Source organism: Anser anser (assembly GCF_964211835.1).
Source record: "Anser anser genome assembly, chromosome: 1".
NCBI lineage: Eukaryota > Metazoa > Chordata > Aves > Anseriformes > Anatidae > Anser > Anser anser.
Window position 1 is genome coordinate 58,457,055 of NC_139720.1, and position 16,690 is coordinate 58,473,744.

The 16,690-nt window shown below is 46.0% G+C and overlaps 1 protein-coding gene across 1 annotated transcript; it reads left to right on the forward strand.

Annotated features, from left to right (window-relative positions):
* The first annotated feature begins 2,805 nt into the window (after positions 1 to 2,805).
* Positions 2,806 to 10,258, forward strand: CKAP4 (cytoskeleton associated protein 4). The gene is made up of 2 exons (XM_083802606.1): positions 2,806 to 3,302; positions 7,182 to 10,258. The coding sequence occupies exons 1-2, from the start codon at positions 2,931 to 2,933 to the stop codon at positions 8,511 to 8,513; spliced, it is 1,704 nt and encodes a 567-aa protein (XP_083658732.1). The 5' UTR covers positions 2,806 to 2,930; the 3' UTR covers positions 8,514 to 10,258.
* Positions 10,259 to 16,690: the final 6,432 nt, after the last annotated feature.

Genomic DNA, 16,690 nt, shown 5'->3' on the forward strand with positions numbered 1-16,690 from the left:
TGGCAGGTATTTAGGACAAGCTACTGACCCTGTGTGAGTGCTCTGCTCCTTGCTAGGGTCAGGGCAATCAGCTAAATTTGTTGTGGCACCTGTAACCTGCAGTCCCTGAATGGGACTGGATCTGGGGCTGTGATCTGGCCTGGGTCTAGGATCCACTGTCTCTGAAGAAGATTCATCCTAGAATTTATTAAAAAAAAAAAAAAGTACTGGGAATCAAAGCAAAAACCAAGAAAAAATGTCTTCCAAGATAAGACTCAATTGGACTTTTTTTTCTCTGATCAAATAGAGGAACAGACAAATTAGCACCCCAAGCCTTTATCTTGCAAGGAGTTATGGCTTGCATATATATGTAATGAACTTCCAGTCATGGAATGATTCTTGGCAAGCAAATGCATTTCAGAATAACAAAAAAGCACAAGAAGGAAATAAATCAAATTGGCACTAGCAGTTCAACAGCCTAGGTACAGACAGAACTGGAAGGAGCTTGTTGCTACTTACATTCTGTAATGTCTTGGAAGCACTGAAACTACTTGTAAGAGATTTCTGCCCAGAAACCTAAGTAGAGCTTTAAAGCTTTATTTTCATTGATTGACTCTATGTCTTGAACAGAATTACTCTTTTCTTTCATCCCACACAGATCTTTAATACAGGCAAACATTACAGATACAGACATGAATACAGTCTTTTTCAAAGTTAGCTTTTTGTACAAAGACATACTAAAATGCAGGGAAAAAGAGTAACATGCCTGAAGGAGTAATCAACTGCCAAGAGCTTTTCATTGCATTGTTCTTAAAAAACAAACCCTCAAAAATCCTTTTGAAATTAACACCATTACTACTGATTGTCTACTGGTTGTTTGCTCTTAGCCTGAGTCTAAATCCATTCTTGCTTTGCTTGTTACTAGTTGTGAACCTCCTTAGAAAACACAAGACAGAGGCACTAATACAAGGCTGCCACATAAGCCTCTCCCCTAATAACTGTGAAAGAAAGGGGCAATATAGAATCAGCTTACTTTGTTCACCATCTGGTGCTGAAATTAAAAAAATAATAATAATAAAAAATCCTTGAGAGGCCATTCTGATGCCCTAGCTACTCAGCATGTCTATTAGAGAGAAGGAAGGAAGTGTTAACAACTGAGCTACGTCATTTCTGTCTGAAGCATAGGTAAGTGTTGGGATGAACCAATGGAGAAGATTTTTTAGCATGTTTTTATATTTAGGATTCTCCAGTTATAAACTGTCACATGGGACACTTTGTCACAACACTGTCCTGAGTCCAGAATCTTGGGTCCAAGGACTGGAAGCAGGCAGCATTGTGCAGACACCACCTGATTCCAAGCTCTCCTTTACCAGCTCTGAAACAGAATAAGGCTTGCTTCCAGTTTCAAAGGGAGCAGTGAACAGTAATCAGCACAGAGGGTTCAAGAACTGAAGAGGGCCAAGTATATAAAGAAGTCTCTATAGCTGTTGCCTGCAGAGTACCCATTGAGGCTAAAAGAAAATATGAATCAGTTCCTTTTTGTCAAAATTAGGACCCACTTCCAGGATTGTAACCTACAGTTTCAAAGATCAGATGCGGTGACCACCTTCACCTTGCATTGTGTGTGATGTGTGGATGCTTTTACACCTCTACCTAAAATGTTACCAAAAAACTCTCCCTGTAATCCATCACTGACTACGGGTACACTGAGAGGTCTACACCGGAAATATCATCAGATTTTTTAGTGAACTGGCAGAGAGGTTAAATGCCTATCAGACAAGAGTCACTATGTTAAGTGGTCCAGTTAGGGCTAAAGAACTTAAAATGAGGTACAGTACTGATGAATTCAAGGCACATTTTTTACACATTTAAATTTTTCTGCAGTATCATCTGTCCTATAGTCTGGCACAAAACAATAGATGCAGCAGAGGGGGACTGATTTTTTTTTCCCAAGTTTCTACAGTCAACAAAATACATGGTAACAACTGAAGATACAGCTACTAAGTTTCTGAAAAGGGTTTAAGCAGCTCTCTGTGATACCATAAAATCTGAGAGATTTTCAAAAGACGTTTTAAGGTAGCTTCTTTCTGGTACGTCCCATCCACCCAAGCACAGGTCTGGGGCACATCCTCCTCCCTTTCCCACCGTGAGGAGTACCACTCCTCAGCCCTCTACTACCTGTGCCCTAAAACTGCAGCGTCAAGACCACCCAGTTCCCTTGTGCAAGGATTGTCAGATGATCAGATGCATTTTTTCCCCCCACGCGACCACTAACTCAATGCACAGCAGGCAGTTTCCTCTGCCAGCTCCTCACCCCTTCGCGATGCCTTGCTCTCTCCACCCTCACTTTCCTCTCCACGCCAGCACATCCCAATCACTCAGCTCCCTCTCCATCTGCCTCCTTACTGTGATGTACGAGAAGCAGAGAAACTGGGAGCACCGAGAAGAAACAGGGGGGCTGTGCTCTGCGGGCTGGCCCTGCCTGGAGCAAGAGATTGGGGTAACGGTGTCTTGTTTACTGTGGCACCCTGTATGCACAGGCCCGTCAGCCTTTGCCGCCCTGGCTGGGGCACGGTTGGGAAGATGAAGGCAGCGGGCCCGCGCCGACGTGGGGAGACAGAAGGAAGAGCGTGCTCAGAGCTCACGGGCTCTGTAGCGAATTTCGGTCCTCGGCGGGGTGCAGGCGGCGCTCCCCGCCCCGGGACCTCCCCCGGGCTCCCGTCCCCGTCTCCCGGGGGCTGAGCAGCGGCCGCCCCCTCCTCCCCCCCCCCCCCCCCCCCCGTTGCCTCCCTCGGGCCGGGCCCGGCCCCGTATGCGTGGCGGCTCCCCGGGGCGGGGCGGGGCGGGGAGGGGAGCTCGGCGCTGCCCGGCCGCCGCCCCCGCCCCATCGCTCCGCGGCAGCCTCCTTCCTTCCCTCCTTCCCTCCCTCTCCCTCTCCCTCTCGTCCCGCCATGTCGTCCGCCAAGCACCGGGGCCCCAAGGGGGGCAGCCCGCCCGCCGCCGCCAACGCCAACGAGCGGGGCTCGCAGCCCGGCGGCGCCGAGGAGGCGGCGGCCAAGAAGCCGGCGGCGGCGACCCACGGCCGGGGCGGCAGGGCCGCGGCGGGGGGCGGCGGCGGGGGAAACCGCTCCGGCTCCGGCTCCGCTCCTCGCCGCGGCTGGGCGCTGCTGCTGGGCGCCGCCGTGGTGCTGGGCGCCGCGCTGCCCGCCGGCTGGTACGTGCGGCAGCTGCGGGAGGAGGTCGGGCGGAGCGCCCGGGAGAGGGAGGCCTCCGGCCGGCAGCGCCAGGAGCTGGCCGCCACCCTGGACGCCGTGGTGCAGAAGGTAGGGCGGCGGGGGACCGGGGAGGCAGGGAGGTGTCCCCGCTCCACCCTCCCGAAAGGCTGGGTGTCTCCCAGCGGGTGCAAACGTGGCCCCGGGGGCAGCCCAGGCGGCAGCCGGCCCCTGCTCGGCTTGGCTGGGGCACGAAGCCATTTTCCGTACGCCCGGGCGTCGGTGGGACCCGCGGGTGCGAGAGCTGACCATCGGTCATCTCCTGTCACGCTGTCCCGTCGCGAGTGCAAAGGCAGCGCGGTGAGGGGTGGCCTGCCCTCGGTGCCACGTCCGGCGGGCAGGTGCACGCACAGGGGCTGAAGGTTTTGGCTGGACGTGGCAGGAGCCGCAGCGGTCCTACCCAGGAACCCAGGAGTGCCAGCAGCGCAGGCCTGACACGCCTGCCAACCCCTGCCGCCATCTCCTGCACAGACAGCGAGGCCGCCGCAGCCGTAGCAGGGGTGTGAAGCTGCTGGCAGAGAGTGGCTTGAGGGATGTGAAGGAAGCGCTCCTTCCCCCCCCCCGGTTTTGGTTTTGTTCGCTCAGGCCCTGTGAGCCCTCGAGCTAGAGCTTGACAAGTGGCACTTCCCATTGGGATATGTCTTAAGGGGCCCGAAACCTGTCAAACACACTGCATGTGACAGCGTGTAATCAAGCAAAATGCACATAGCAGGCTTCAGTCTAGGGAGTAGGTAAACGGGCTTGTGAGCAGTAAGTGAAGTTACAACTCAAGCAGATCAAAGACGAGGAGATTCCTGTCCCAGCTTGACTGCTGCACGCTCAGCAAGCCCTCTCCCTGCGGACACCCCAGTCCCCGTGGCTGAGGGGCCTGGGCCCCATCAGGAGGACGGGACAGGGCAGGACAGCAGGGCTGGTGCTGGCGAGGGTCCCCCCGCCGCCCCGTGGCGTTCCCGGAAACACGGCAGCATGCACACGTGGAGTCTGTGGGATCCGCCGTGGCGCTTCCTCTCATGGGGAGGAAAAGGAAAAGTCCTGGAGGGGAGAAGGGCTGCTGCGAGAACGCAGGGCCACAGTGGTGTTTCCAAAGGTGATTTTTAAATCCTTTTATTTTCCCCGCTGATGACTGCGCTGTGATTTGAACCAGCATTTTTTTTTAACTTTTTTTTTTTTCCTTCCAGTTTTTAAGGCATTTTTGTACACTCTTTGTAGGATGGAAGAAATTGCAATGGCAGGGAACAGGATGTAAGATTACAGTACACGAGTATAGAAGCCAGATGTATGAGCAATATATAAGCTCATCCAAGCACAGGAATGGATGCAGATTGCTGCCTTTGTCTCTGCATTGTTGCAGAAGATCTTAGGTATCTGTTGCATATTATAAGAGAGAGGTGTATAGTGTAAGTTTATAAATAGTTACTTTGAAAGAGAACTGAAACTGATTTCCTATATATAGCAGACGGCTGATGTGAGACATACAGTAATACAAGAATAAGAGATGGGAAAGATAAAACAGACTTTCGATGTAACCCTTGAAAGCTTTGTTTGCTGTGGCTTTGAGTTGCATTTGCAGAAGAGAGCACTTGAGGAAGAAGAGACCATTATTTCTCTGTTGTAAAAAAGTGTGGGGTCCCACGTTGTACTTAGAGGGTACTGTCAGTGCAGGCTGCCATATGGAGCTGTCTTTCCCCTTTACTCTTTTACTGCAGAGAGCTTTTGTCAGGAGTAAGTGTTATATAAGCTCATCTGTTTTACACATCAGCAGTAGGAGGAGAAAGGAAATGATGTGGAAATTTAGTCTTCAATATAGCACAGCTTTCAGAGAGGCCAAGGTTGCTTGGTGTTTGAATACAAGGTAGTATGACCAGTTAGAGAAGACGTAGAAGTTAGCTCTAGCTATATTTTTATGTGCTGTTTATGGTGTTAAACTTTTCAAGGGCTATGGTTTCAAACATTGCCAGCCACAAAGAGCAAGCAGGCAAACTCACAAGTAGGTGCATGCACAAGCCAACCGCGCAGTGGGGATGAGCTATTACTTTGAAGTTGGGAGTTTTACATTCCTCTTGTGAGGGGTTTGCTTTGGGCCCTGGTGGCTCTTGGTGAGCTGAGCATAGGCTTGGACAGGTGAGATTAGAAGCTGGTCTAGTTAGAGGATTCGGGTCCATTTTATTATATCAGAGCTCTCTGATCTTCAAACAGCTGGCCCATGTAGAAGTATAGGAAAGCAGCTCCAACTTACACCATGAGCATTGCCCAAATGTAGTGGACAAGTTCATATAAAGTACTTTATAAGTGTGGAGGGCTGGATTCCCTCTGTACAGCAGCAGAGGTCTCCTGGCACTCTAGAGGCGTCCCCTGCCCATTTCTGATGCCTTTTCTTAGACAGACATTTGAAGATGGTTAGTTGCAAATTTCAATTTGGTGGTTCAGATGTGTCAAAGAAAATAAATTCTGTCATAAGACAGGGAGAAGAACTTTGATGCACTCTTTTTCTAGATTTCTGAAGTCCATTTATAGTCATTCAGAAAATGCTATGCAGAGAAAATCAGAATGAATGACAGCTAAAATGTAGTGGAAGTGGGGCTGATGAGTCAGAGTAATGGCTGTTGCCCTGCTGCAATGCGTATGGCAGAATTACTTTCTTTGTTCCCCCTCTTTCGTTCATTTCTAGTTTCCTATGCAAGTGCTAGAGAATACAAGTATAGGGAATGTGAAGTTATTGCAAACCCTTTTACAGAAGAGGGGGGTAAAGGAAGTAATATTTATGGGTATTCTTCAAACTTTGGGGATCCTTCAAACCAAGAGCAAGTCTCACAGCCAAGCTCTCGAGTTCTTTCACTGTGTAGAATTCCCTTAAAAACAATGAGGATTTGGTCAGGGAATTAAGTTTTGCAAAAATACAAATAGGTGTTCTGAGATGAAATTCTAGGTTCAGAGGCTGCCTGGGAATTGCTGGAGCCATTCTCAGTTAAAAAGAAGAGAAAAGTCTCTGTATATTTCTTTCTAGGAATAAATAAAGTATATTTCCTTCTATTTATAAAATAAAACCACCCCTCCAGCTGTGTATCTAATCAGTAAACATGGCAGTCCATGTGGCATGCCTGATTAATATACCCCTCAGACACAGAGAGTAGCATGAGGCAAGGCAACATGCATTACTCAGCACTTGCCATCATGCCAAACCCTTGAGGTATTTTCTTCGTGACGGATTCCTGTTGCAGCCAGCGGGAGTGCTTACGCTGCTTTACAAACTTCAGAAAAATACAACCCACACACGCACAAAAAGACTTCTCAACAGTCTTGAGTCTGATACTCTGCTTGGTCCCAGAATTAAGTAATCCATGCTTCCCTGTTGGTGTGCCTGGATCTTAACTTCAAGAGCTGCTCACCCCTTGCCCTTTTCCCTGTTTCTGCCACTAAAACTGTGGTAAAGAGAGTTTTTGTGATCGGGAAGCTTCATAGCACACCCGACCCAGTGGTAACAGCTCTCTGTATTAACCTGAGACAGAAGCCAGTGAGTCCCCTTGGCCATTGCTACAGCTTTGTTCTAAGCCTATGTACGTACGTAGAGCCAACCCAAGGAATCATATAGCTCAGGGGTCCAGATGCAAACTGTGGAGGCTTGGGCTTGATTTTCACTTCCACAGATTTCCTGGATAATCTGTGGCAGGTCAGCGAGGGCCAGGTGTCCTTAGTGGAAGGTATGTGCACCTATAGATCTAAGGCCTATAGATCACCTAAGACTCTTCATGCTGGCTTTTTTTGTACCTCCTGGATCTGTGTGCTATAGAGTGATCTCAGGTAGGGAGTGTGATGGATTGCAAAGTGATTGTTTAATATGGTAGTGAGGGCCATAAGAATCTTAGAAACAAACGGTAAGGATGCTGGTAAGGATGAAACTGTAAATATTAACCATCAGGATTTCTGTTTTAGGTGCGGTCCCTTCAAGCCACGTTTGGGGATTTTGAATCCATGATGAAAATTGCTCAGCAGAAGCAGGAGGTTACTGAGAAGGCTGTTAAGCAAGGGGAGAGTGAAATAAACCGGATCAGTGAAGTGCTTCAGAAGCTGCAAAATGAAATTTTGAAAGACTTGTCTGATGGCATCCACATGGTGAAGGATGCAAGGGAACGAGACTTCACATCGCTGGAAAACACAGTGGAAGAGAGACTAACAGAGCTAACCAAGTCTATAAATGATAACATTGCTGTATTCACTGAAGTCCAGCAAAGGAGCCAAGATGAAATCAACAATATGAAAGCAAAGGTTGATTCACTAGAAGAAGCAAATGTGTATAAGCATGAGATAAAGGTGCTAAAAGATGCTTTTGATGAGATGCAAGCATCCATGAAAAGCAAAGAAAAGGACATAGAGACCTTGAAGAGCACAATAGACTCTATGGAGTCTGATGTGTATACCGAAGTGAAAGAGTTAGTCAACCTCAAACAGGAACATGAGAAATTCAAAGAGGCTGCAGACACTGAACACCTCTCATTAAAAGCTTTACAAGAGAAAGTTCTGAGGGCAGAGGATTCTATTATGCATCTCCCTGGTGACATTAGAAGACTTGATGAAGATTTACTGCAGGTTAAAGCCGAGCTCAGCAAATGGGAAGAAAATGAACTCTTCAGAAAAGCATTAGAAACTTTTGAAAAGAACAGTGAAGGACTGGAGTCTCGACTGAGACACATAGAAGAGAGCTTGGAGTCTCTAACTTCTGTTGCTGCTCAGCATGGTGAAAAGTTGCAGTCTTTCCTTTCTAAGGAGGCAGAGTACGAGAATAAGCTCAATACTCTAGAACAAAGCATGAGTGATCTTCAGGGAATCTCGGGTATGGACGTCACTTCAGTCTCAGACGTTCTCAAAAATCTTGGTGAATCACAGACCTCACTGTACAATGACGTAGAGAACTTGAGAAGAAGCATCAGTGACCTGCCATCCTCTGGTGCTCTTCAGGATGTCCAGAAGCAAATTAGTGCTTTGTTGGACCAAGGAAATCTTCAGACAGATCAAGCACATTCTCAAGGCTATCTTGAAAAATTTAATTCTGTGGAAGGCTCTGTAGATGAACTGAGATCTTCTGTCAGCCAGGTTGATTCAGATTTGAAAATGATCAGAACTGCAGTGGATAGTTTAGTCTCCTACTCCGTGAAAATTGAAAATAATGAGAACAACTTGGAGTCTGTGAAGAGCTCAATAGATGACCTGAGGAATGATCTGGAAAGATTGTTTGTGAAAGTAGAAAAAATACACGAAAAAGTTTAGGCAGCAGTGCTCCTTGTGCAAATATTGGATTATAGAAAATAGCTTTTGTATGCCCAGTTTTTTACTCTTTTTAAAAGCAGTTTGATACCTCCAAAGAGAATAAGAATACTTTAATAATAGAGACAGTTCTGCTTATTTCCTTTATTTCTCTTTTGGTGTAGTTTTTTATTTTATTTTTTTTCCTATTTTGTTTTAAGAAAACATGAGTTTAGTTGGGGGTTGAGTTTCTAAGGGCTCTTCTTCTCTGTAAAGTTGTACCGCTGAAACCGTAGTGGTGTAACTAAGGCACGACAGCCTCATTAGCATGGGCACATATTTAACGGTATTAAGGTGTTTCACGCTAGGACACTATATAACCCACACCAAAGGGCCACAGCTGTTCTGGTATGAAGAAGTGCCATATGCACTGACGATTTTAGTGATACATTTGGTTCAAGGAACAAAAGAACGAACCTATCACCCTGTCTGAAACTGCTACTGGTAAATTGTGGACAGGGTTTGAAGCAACTCATCTGTTTCTGCAGTTTGGGGCTCAGCCATGGAGCCTGTAGCAGGTACCAGCTGAGCTGCAGTACGTTTCTGTGTGCCCGTAATCTGTACTGTGGAGCTAACAGGCGTTAGTTGGACCCCCAGTAAGGAAAGGTTTGAGGTAAGTGGTGTTGCTTGGGGCTGAGACCTGAGAGAGGTGCTCCACCACATGGCGGGAGAGATTTATTGTATGATCGCAGGCTTCTTTACCAGCGTCTGTAGCTGCCAGTGAGGAAGATCAGTGCTTAACATGGACATCTGAAAGAGGGGGAAAGTTTCAACAGGGTACAGTAATATTTCTGTCATATTTTTGGGCTGTTTACATGATGAGGCTGTTTCTTGTAAAGTCCTAATTCTCCGTGATGCAGGATTTTCTGTAAAAATGATCACAAATTTGAATGAGGGAGGACAAAAGTCACAGCTCTTGTGTCCCTGTATAGCAAGCATGCTAATAATAATGTTACACTTCACAACACAAAAGGGGGGAAATCAGCATGAAATCAGCAGAATTGCTTCTAAATGTGTACTTTTCACACAGCTGTCAGTGACCTGAACTATTGATGCACACTCAGGACTTCGGGTCAATTCCTTATCGCTGGTGTCCCCAGGTGTCTGTCTGCCTGGGGCGCTGGTGGTGAAGGATCCTTCCAGTAACTGGTTGAGAGCGAGGAAAAGGTGTCGCAATACTCTAGGTGTTGGAGTTCATTTTAAAACCACTTCCACAACTTTCTCGGTTTTCTGTCTTTTTGGAAAGGATTTCTAATATCCCTCCTTTTCAAGTTTACTTTTCAACTTTATCCAAAGAGTTGATACAGGTGTCTGCACGTGGAGACATTGGATATAGGGGCCACCGCTGTCTCGTGCGCATCGTGCCCACCTCTGCCTGCACTTTGACTACATTAGGAAAATCATTCCTAGAAATAGCACTTCCCAAAAGTGATGTGTTTGTGGGAACAGCACAGGTAAAAAGGAGTTCTCTTAGGTAAATCAGTAGTGAACTGTATTTCCTGTTGTTCCCACAGTAAATAGGAAAGAATTGCTGGCAAAGAAGGAGGGACCCATGGCATTAAGATAACTGTTGTCACCGTTTGAACTGCACTGTTCTCTGTTGACTTCTCAAGTTCTTGAACAATGTTGTTTAGGTTACTGTGAAACGAACTGTATGGCTTATTTGCGGTATTTTTAATACATAATAAACATTTGGAATATTCTTTGCACCTTTTTTTTTTTTTGATTGCTGCTTAGTTAATGTAGTGTTTCCCAGGAGGCTTCCAGTGCAGGAAAGGGCCTGGGGGAAGCACCAGAGCTTTACACTGAGGTGGGGCAAAGCCCTTTACTTCTCAGCTTTCATTGAGGAACACAGAGGTAGTTTATCTGCTGTGCTTACAGAGGAGCTCTTGAAGACGGGATTTGAGCCTGATCAATGCATTAGTGTTGAACATAATGTTCAGAAGCCAGAGACGGTCATTGTGAGGTGAGAAATACATGATTTATGCAATGAATGGAATGCCAGATACTTCCAGGAATGCCATTGATAAGACTTTCTCAATGCCTAGAGCATGTAGAACAGAAATAATGTACAGAAAGGACCTACATCAGATTTTCAAAGTGTCTGCACCTTTTGGGTAGCTTTGAACGTTGGACCGCAAGGGCCATAAGCTGGTGACACCTCCATGAAGGACACCTGCCTTTTAAAAGTTTGGGGAAGGCTGACTTCATTTTGATTGCCCACAGAGATGAACCCAAGTCTGCCATGTAAGTAGCTTTGAAACGGTGAGAGCCACATCTCTCATTTTGGAATGGTGAGAGCCCCGCACTGCTTAGTGTTGGCGAAGGGCTCTGGGCATCATCATGTCCTGGTAGTTCCTGAGGCCTAATTCAGAGAGAGTTCATAATCATTCATGTTATTAAACTACCTATGTGTTCAACATAACAGGTGAGCCTACAAGCCCTTCCATCTAAAAGAGAATTGACACGACCTACTGACAGAAGCTGGCCATGAGCACGCAGTGGCTTTGAAGCTCAGTAGCCACGTGGTGAGGGAGCATAAAGATGCTGCAACGCCAAGAGTACAGTAAGGCCAAACTGGATCTCAAAGGTTAAATGAAAAATGACTAGTTACAGTTCTAGTAACCTAAATTCAATGGCACGCTATTGAAATTATTTGTTTTACTAAATAGTTGTCCATAAATAACAATGTGACTGGAGACAGGCACAGCTGCAAGGATCCCTTGGCAAGCCTGAGGTCCAGCTTCTATATGTGGCTTGACAACCTCATGCATCACAAACACTTCCAATGCCCTAATAAATGCTCACAGAGCACACTGAGTCCTAGTGCTGCCCTTTACCACTGTTTTTACGCTCCAGTAAAAGCAGTGCAGAAGATCTCTGGCCATTCATAGTCTGTTACCAGTGTCATCTTACGTTATCAGTGGTTCATGAATAAAACACTGTTTCAATCACAAATTTCAGATGAAATTGTCCAATTGCTTGAAGAGGTATTGATCGAGTCAGCTCACTAATGTTTGTCTTCATTTTCAGCTCTTGGCTTCTTATCAGTGGAGAAGCCACTACACATGGGCACTGAGGACTTGATTACACTGGCCAGGACTTGCCCAAATCTCTGCCCTAGCAAACCTGGCAGAGGTAAATCTGGTGCTCTTGCAGCGACTTCTCCCAACAGGGATTAGGCTGCTGGCTCAAGTGGAATAACCTGTAACAGCAAAAGGGATTGCTGGTGGTGTAGATGTGTACGTTAGAGGTTTTGTTGAAACGTGGCTTAGTGGTTTAATCTTTTCACCATTTTATTTGACATAACTCAGCTGGGAGTATAAACAAAGTTTGCAGAAAAGTTAAATGACTACAGGAAAAAAGGCTTACTGAGATGTACAAACACCAGAATAGCCTAAAAACGTGCCGTGTGTGCCCTCCACTCTGCTCGGCACTGTTAAGGACATCCTCTCTCCAGTCTGGGGCACTCGGGAACAGTGCGGCTTAACTGGGGAGACTCTGGAAGAGGAAAAGGACGATGAGCAGAGGTAAAATGTTTTGTGAGAGAAGATTGAGCAGTTGGGCTCATTTAGACTTGAGAACAGTGGAGGGAGGATTGAAGGAAAAAGAGGGAGGAAACAAATAATAAACAACGTTCAAATACTTTAAAAACTGTTCTGAGAAAAGAAAACCCCTTTGCTTCTTGAAAAACCCGCTGGCTTCTTGTGGAAGTTCAGACAAAAGCACTGCTGGTGCCCCCTCCTGGGCCGCGACTTTCAGGGTTTACACGTGTCAGGAACAGCATGGGGCAGTCCCACAGTGTGCTTCTCTTCCCCTGCAGCCCATATTTCTGACCTCACTGGATTCAAGAACTCACCCGCCAAATTCAAACTACCCAAAGGTCTGAGAGGTGCTGCACTAGGAGAGTGTGCAGGGAAGCAGCCCCTCGCAGTGCTGCCAGCACTGCCCCGTTCTGTTTTTAATATTCCCCATATATGATATTTAGCACTGTGAGATGCTTGCTAATCCCTGTTAGTCCTTGAAGTACCCATACATTGCTGCTTCCCTGCCCCTCCTGCATGCATTTTAACCATCATCATCCTCTGCCTGCCATGAGCAGGTATTCGCAGGTAGCAGAGATGCAGAGTCAGGATATTTACACACAGGACTTTCTCAACATTTAGTTCCAAATCTTGGTATGAGACGGTCTGAGAGCATGCCAATCAATTCATTTTCCAAACAATCCCTTTCCTCCACAGTGACCAAAGATGCTCAGAGCAATTCTGCCATGCACACCAAAAGCAAAACGTGTATTTTCTGTTTGCTCACATAACAAAACCTCTCCAGAATTTCCTGGTATGAAACATTTTGCAAGCTCCCAAGATCATCTACCTTCTCAACAGTCAAAGCTTCCTCATGTACAGAGAAAGGGAACTCAGGAATTGGTTTATAAGATCAGAGTTTGAGGATTCCTGCATTTATAATGCAAGTGCTAAAACCCAGAGGTATTTGGAGGTAATGCAGCATCACAGTTTTAGCCTGATAGACCTAAGACAAAGAGATCCTGAAACTCTGTTTTTTCTTTTTTGTTTGTTTGTTTGTTTGTTTTTTATATTAGAGCATACAGAGCAGGTGTTTCTTTGGCTGATACGGATCTGCAAGTAGTGCACCTAACGATCTTTTCCAAGGCGGTGCTGTCTAGATGCTCAGCTTAGCATTCCAGCAAAAATCTTTTCTCAAGTGATTACAATTTCACCGTGAGAGGAATAAAAGCCAGAGAAGCAATTTCTTTTTACTACATATCTTGTTAAGAAGAAACTAATTTACTCAAAATATTTATTACCCAGATAAGTCCTACACCCCACCCTGGTGTCCATCCACAGTTGTAGAGGAAGAAGCTAGTTCAAATAAGGCCGGCTTTGTTCCACTCAGAAAGATTTTCCCTTGGCACACTCTAGATGTAAATATGTCAGATTCCTGTGGATAATCCTTTCCTGTCAATACGGCTTAGGTTGGGGTTGGGATGGAGTCCTACAGTTATGAGTAAGGATGGAAAACATAACAAGCACAGAATGAATCAGGGTTACCTTGAAACTCTTTCAAACTATTTTAGTGCTCTGGCTTTCAAATAAAGTTCTGATAATTTTGTGTGTTTTGTTTTTTTGTTTTTTTTTCCTTTCTCACTTTTGACAAAACTTCCCATAAATATGTATGTGCTAGGGGATGCAGAATATGGTGTTTAAACATTACTTGCTTTATAGTAATAATTTGAAGCTGCATACCAGTTTAGCACTTCAATTGTCAGCCACTGCAGAGCCACACATCTACAGAGGGCACTACAAGAGACATTATCTAAACAACTGAATTTAGATAATGCTCCGCAAAAGGGAGCAGGACCCGGTCTGAAGGTGGTTTGCCTGGAGCCAGAGCTCCAGGAAGGGCAGCAGGCTGCATCAGGGCTGCACAGCCCATGGAGCCTCGCCTGGACGACCTCTGCATGCTGCTCGAGGTCTGGAAATGGAGAAGAGTGAGGTCTGCAAAAAATTTCCAACCCGCTCCTTTATAATTCCTATGTACTGATGGGAAACTTAGAAGTTATGGCGGGACAAGGGTCGTGGTCCAGATCCCACTGAAGTCAATAGCTACACTCCCATTTCCTTTACTGGTACAAAATCAGGGCCAAAGCACTTTTCCCAAAGCCACACAGAAAATCTGTAATATACCCAGCAATGATTTCCAGTACCTAAAGCTACAAAAATCCTCTCCTCTCCTTCGAGTGTATCAGAGCAGCTTAGCGAAATACCTAATAGCCAGCAGATCTTCCCGTACTGAGGGAGCCTTTCCTTTTTGAAGTCTGCTTCTCCAGGTCTGGGCACGTCAGCATAAGAACATTATCAAAGTGGAGAACACAGACTCAGATGGTTTATGGCTTAAACAAAATGGTTTATGGTCTCGGGGAAGCAGATTGGGCCTCAGGGTGTATTTACTAGCTATTTCTGTACAGAAGATTGCAAACATTAACAGCACAGACAGCCCAAAGCTCATCATTAAGCACATCACTGAGGGTTGGCCTTCTCCATGCTGTTGCTTCCAGCTGCCTGGAGCTATGGGCAGAGTCCTGCTACACTGGTACCTTCAGCCGAGGTGTTCAGAGATCCTATCGCAGCCTGCAGGGCTAGGAACAAAAGGGACATTGACCAATGCCATCTGCAGGTAGTGCCCGGAGTGAATGGAGCTGTTGTTACCTCCACCTCAGCACCTACAGCCCCATCGCCCTCTTCTAACAGGCGCTGGGTGACAAGGCTTATGTAGGTACCTGTGTGCTGGAGTGCTCTGGGCACCGAGCAGCTCTACCAGTGGCATATTTTGTAGGATTAAATATGGACTTCAAGCACCCTCCTGTGATCATCTTTATCTCATCCCCATACCAGATTTCTAACATAATATGTTCAGGTCTGAAGATGGCATTGTTCTTAGCAATTTTGTTAAGTATTGTGCATTCTTGGGATGTTTTTTATGAGAAAGGAAAGAAACTCAGTTCTGTCTAATGTGCTTAACATTTAAAGATGTGCACGAGAAAGAACAGCTTTTCCATTCAGGAAGGAGATGTTTGTACAGCTAAAAATACCCCTACTAAGCTTTTGTGAGCATGAGATTGATGGAAGGATAATTAACGTTTGCTGGAGTCTGAATCCTTACAGATAATTAACTGAGGTGATAATAACCTCTTAGACCCATGAAAAAGTCCTCTGTACTTGAATGCACTCAGAGATCAAACTGCATTACAACACCCCAGAAGAATGTCCCAGCCTTCCAAGGGCTGCAGGTTGGTGGCAGGGCTGGAGAAAGCCCTGAGCCTCCTCCTCCCTCAGACATTTGGTGTTTACAGCCACTGCAGCTGTAGGGACAGCGGGATGGCTGCTCGAGGCCTTCTTTGGGTTTAGGGGAGCCTCTTCTGGTCAAGTCAGGGGTAGGACATCTTAAAGCCTTCAGAGCATCTTTATCACGCCCTCCGTTCCCTGCCTCTGTGGGATCTCACCTCTCATAGCATATGATCCAAGGCCCATGGACATTGACGGATCCTTTTCTGTTGATTTCCACCATCACTGGAGTAGTCTGAGGCTGGAAGAGGTTAGAGGAAGGTGAAGAATTCAGTCACAAAGCAAAATTTGCAAGGACCAAGTAGACTGGATACCTCCTGCTTTCCAGCCTCCAGTCCCACTATGTATTTTCCAGTGTTTGGGGAACTTTATTAGTTTATAATTTTTTTTTCCAGGGCAAAGAATCTTCTATTTCTTCTGTCCACTCTCTCAACTTGGTCAGGGAGTACTTATAAATGAAGTTGGCAGTAGATAGTGGAACTCCAGTATTATTTGTTAAATACAAACCTCAAAGATAGTTTTTGGTTCAGGTCATGTAGGAAGATCAAGGACTTTAAGCATTGCAATGAAATGCTCCAGAAGTGTTGGCAGCTGTGTAATGCAAGAGAAAAATCACTTGCTTGAACTTTCAGGAATCAGTGCATTTTCTCCAAATCCACAGAAATCTCTGAGGGTTGGCTGGGGGACTGCATTTAGATTTCATCCATTTGTTCATCCAGTTTAGAGGGTCACTATTTGCAAGCAATCTTGCTGTTGTCGTGGGCGTTCTGCAAATACTCTTGGAAGAGAAGTGGGTGCCTCATGGCGATGTCTTGGGGTCCTGGGCCCTGCAGGATGCATGTTGGCTCCGTGCTGAACATGGCTGGGTAGTGCAGGTCTTGTGGACACGGAGGTCTGACCCCAAGCCTCAAAAAGGTGGAGAAAAGGCTTCATCTGTCCAAGAGTGCTACTGCACTAGCCTTTGTTCAGGTCCTAGGTTGCTTTTTCTTGCCTACACAAAGCTTTTCCTTAGGTTTGCTATTTAGTATTCATTACAATGGGTATAATTTACTGCTTTACCTATAGAAGTAATTCAGTAAGAGAGCTGCTGTTTCAAATGGTTGCACAGAGCTAAATCCCCGTTTGGGAAAGTATTTGGACTATAAAAAGAAGTACATCTATTAAAAAGCACTTTTGGAGTGCTGCTTATTGTTCCTTTCAAGCTCTCCCATGTCACTGTAACACAAAGTTATCCCGCTCCCGAAAAGCAATGAAACACATCCAAGTGCTGACCGTCTC

Excerpts from the sequence above, each read along its gene's own strand:
- CKAP4 (XM_083802606.1), top strand. The coding sequence starts at position 2,931 with ATGTCGTCCGCCAAGCACCGGGGCCCCAAGGGGGGCAGCCCGCCCGCC. Across the intron at positions 3,303-7,181 it reads TGGACGCCGTGGTGCAGAAG|GTGCGGTCCCTTCAAGCCAC; the intron begins GTAGGGCGGCGG and ends TTTCTGTTTTAG.